Genomic DNA, 3,720 nt, shown 5'->3' with positions numbered 1-3,720 from the left:
GCTGCTGCTGTTGTTGTTCTTTCAATAAGCGAATTTAAAGTGTATACAATAAATGAAATGCCAAACGAACATACAACAATAAACCTTTGTTTTTATCAAAAGTAAATCATGACACCACATAAAATATAAAAAGGTGTAAGAATTTATCCAGTTTAATAAAATAAATGAACACTAATAAAATAAAGTAACAAACTGACTCCAATATTTTTTTTCCACATCATGCTAAAGTTTTCAGACTATGAGCCATTCACACTTCCCATAAAGGATTGATTATGGAAATGGGATGGTTATTTTGTATTGCAAACATGATACTTGACTCTGAACTGCTGCTAATCATTATTCTTTTGTCTATAATATTCAGATTTTTGGGGCCCGTCTCACACCTAGATTGCCTACACTTCTTAATTTCATCGTTGTTGTGTTAAAGGGATACGCGCGAGCGTCGCGGAACATGTTTACATTAATCTACACCCCGCCTCCAGCAGCGCGGGGGTGTTGGAAAGTTCGGAAACAGTATACCGTCGCTCAGCTTTTTCGAACTTCTTTTTGCCCCCAAACGAAGAACGAAAACGAACTATGTTGGAAGTATATCAGGGCCTTAAGAGTGTGATGTTTTAGCATGCTGTGAAAATGAAACAACAATAATTTGAGGCCGTCGCCGATCTTTGTGAGTTAAGGGGTTAATAGCATGCTTTAGCAAATTAGCTAAGTGTTGCTAGCATGCTTTACCATGTTTCTAACATGTTGCATGTTAAGTTTGGGTCAGATTGGACTCTACATGCCTGAGTTACAGCAACTTCCTGTTTCATGGCGAAACATCAAAATTTGTCAGGCCGCCAGGGACATGCCCTTTGAAGAAAACTCAAGATCTTCACAATTTAGCATCGCAAAGGCCTTGTGATTACACTTAGAAAATTTGAAGATGATCCGATTAAAACTGTAGGAGGAGTTTGCTAAAGTATGAAGCCTGAAAATGGCAAAAACCGCACAAAAATCATACAGGAAATTAAAAATAACTGATTTTGTGTTGGGTTTTGGATTTTGAACCTGGATACTTTTTTGTAGGTATTGGTGTGTTACATGTGTCGAGCGAGTTTCGTACATGTACGTGAAACGTAGCTCGAGGAGCACTTCGTTGAAATTTTACAGATCCATTTACAGAAATTTTTAATTGAGCCATTTTTCCACACATAATTCTGAAACCCATAATCAGCCTTAAATTTTCACCACCTCTGACACATGTGCAAATTTTTGTGAGTTTTTGAGCATGTTTAGGCCCTCAAAAATACAAAAGAAAAGTAAGAGCCTAACTACAGTAAGAGCCAAACTAAAGCAAACACTGATCTCCATGATGGTGGCATCATTTTAACCAATAAAACATCAACATCTGATCCTCTGTAATTCTCAATAACAGCAGGTGTTCATCACTAATGCACAATCATCATTTATTAGTCACTTAATTATCTCATTAACTTTAACTCTTTGAGGACTTGGGATTTTACTTGAGACTTGCTTGTGATTTGAAAGGAATGACGTGGTTCCTCCTCTGGTGAAATCAGCTGCTGAGTTCATGGGTGGAATAAACATATGGCAGGACTTTTACTTTCTGACCCCTGGATTGTCCACCTCTGGTCACCACACTAACCAAAGCCCTTCTCCATCAATTGCTCAGTTTGGCCAGGAGGCCCGCTCTAGGAAGAGTCCTGGTTGTTTCAAACTTCTTCCATTAAGGGTAACAGAGACTACATGCTACTTTGAACCTTCAATGCTGCAAAAAAATTTCTGTACCCTTTCCCAGATCTGTGCCTCGATACAATACTGTCTCGGAGGTCTACAGACAATTCCCTGGACTTCATGGCTTGGACTGAATTTACCACAGTTGGACTCCAATCAAGTTGTAGAAACATTTCAAGGATGATCAGTGGAAACAGGATGCACCTGAGCTCAATTTTGAGTGTCATGGCAAATGCTGTGAATACTTATGTACATGCCATTTTTTTTTTCTTTTTTTTAATAAATTTGCAAAGATTTCAAGCAAACTTCTTTCACATTGTCATTATGAATATAATGAATTTAATCAATTTTGGATTAAAGCTGTAACAACAAAATGTGGAAAAAGTGAAGCGCTGTGAATACTTTCAGGATGCACTGTACTTATTTTACTTACATTCTTAATGTCTCATTTAACCTCCTGTGTGTTTGTGTTTGTGTTTGTGTGTGTGTCTGACTGTGTGTTTGTAGGTTGTCAGGCTGTATGGTGACAGAGGAAGGCTGTGGTTATTTGTCTTCAGCTCTGAGTTCAAACCCCTCACACCTGAGAGAGCTGGATCTGAGCTACAATCACCCAGGACAATCAGGAGTCCAGCTGCTCAAACACAAACTGGAGGATCCAGACTATAAACTGCAGATACTCAAGTAAGTGTTTAGTCACTTTGTCTTGAATTTATCTTCACTGTATTATGGATTTTTTTTTTTTTGGGCCACAGCCCTTTTTACTGATTTGCTACTCCGGTAACATAGGGGGAAAAATAGTCTGCTTATCATCTGTCATTTGAATTTGTCTCTTTCTAGTTTGGATCATGGAGGCCATTTTAGAATCAGACTAGGACTGAAAAAATGTAGGACTTTTCTCTCTTACACACACACACACAGACACAGCTGTAAAATTGTAGTTCTAATCTCTCTTCTTGTGTTCAGATGCCTGTGATCTCACACTGGATCCAAACACAGCACACACTCAACTCATCCTCTCTGAAGACAATAGAAAGGTGACACGAGTGGAAGAGAAGCAGCTGTATCCTGATCATCCAGACAGATTTGAGAACAATGAGCAGGTTCTGTGTGAAGAGAGTCTGACTGGACGCTGTTACTGGGAGGCTGAATGGAGTGTACATAAGGCTGATGTTGCAGTGACATATAAAGGAATCAACAGGAAAGGAGCGAGTGATTCTTGGTTTGGATACAGTGACAATTCCTGGAGTCTTTTCTGCACTGGTAATGGATTCCATGTCTGGCACAATAATAAGAGCACATACATTGCTTCCCCTTCACCCCCATCTAATAGTGTAGGAGTGTATGTGGACGTGTCGGCCGGCACTCTGTCCTTCTACAGTGTCTCTGACACACACACACTCACACACTTACACACATTCAACACCACATTCACTGAACCCCTCTATGCTGGGTTTAAGGCTTATGATGACTCAGTGTCTCTTTGTCAGATTAAATAACCTTCTGTGAGGAACCACAGAGACATCACACATAAAGGTTTGTAGCATTTTGTCTCTTTGCTTTTAGCTCATCTGCTGCACAAGCTACAATTCATCTAAACTTTGACCAAATCCATTTTCACTATTTGTTTGTATTAAAAAATACTATACAAAATGTTTCAGTGGAGACTTCATCATAGTCAAAGCTAATGGTCTGTAGAAACACTCTGGGCTCTTCATTTGGTGTGATCTTATAAAAGCTACACTCTAAAAAAAATGGTGCTATACAGCACTAAAAGCGGTTATTTGGCTTGTAATCATAGGGGAACCACTTTTAGTGCTATTTAGCACCTATTTTTACAGATGCTATATAGCACTTTGTCAAATGGTGCCATGTAGAATCATAAGAGGTGCCATAAAGCACTTTTTCTCAACAATGGTGCACCAATCATAACTCATCCATGGCTCCCAGCATGCATTGCGACATGAATAAATTATGCAGCTGCATTGT

At 39.1% G+C, this 3,720-nt stretch overlaps 1 protein-coding gene across 1 annotated transcript in view; it reads left to right on the top strand.

Annotated features, from left to right (window-relative positions):
• Positions 1-3,712, top strand: part of LOC107737042 (NACHT, LRR and PYD domains-containing protein 3-like) — a 14,816-nt gene extending 11,104 nt beyond the window's left edge. The window contains exons 3-5 of the mRNA XM_016548445.1: positions 2,242-2,415; positions 2,572-2,618; positions 2,698-3,712. Coding sequence (XP_016403931.1) covers positions 2,242-2,415; positions 2,572-2,618; positions 2,698-3,230 — 754 coding nt within the window. The 3' untranslated portion in view covers positions 3,231-3,712. The remainder of the gene's footprint in view (positions 1-2,241; positions 2,416-2,571; positions 2,619-2,697) is intronic.
• The last annotated feature ends 8 nt before the right edge of the window (positions 3,713-3,720 follow it).

Source organism: Sinocyclocheilus rhinocerous, unplaced genomic scaffold (assembly GCF_001515625.1).
Source record: "Sinocyclocheilus rhinocerous isolate Xijiao unplaced genomic scaffold, SAMN03320098_v1.1 scaffold3238, whole genome shotgun sequence".
Classification (NCBI taxonomy): Eukaryota; Metazoa; Chordata; class Actinopteri; order Cypriniformes; family Cyprinidae; genus Sinocyclocheilus; species Sinocyclocheilus rhinocerous.
The sequence above is the reverse complement of the archived record's forward strand: the minus strand, read 5'-3'. Positions and strand labels throughout refer to the sequence as shown.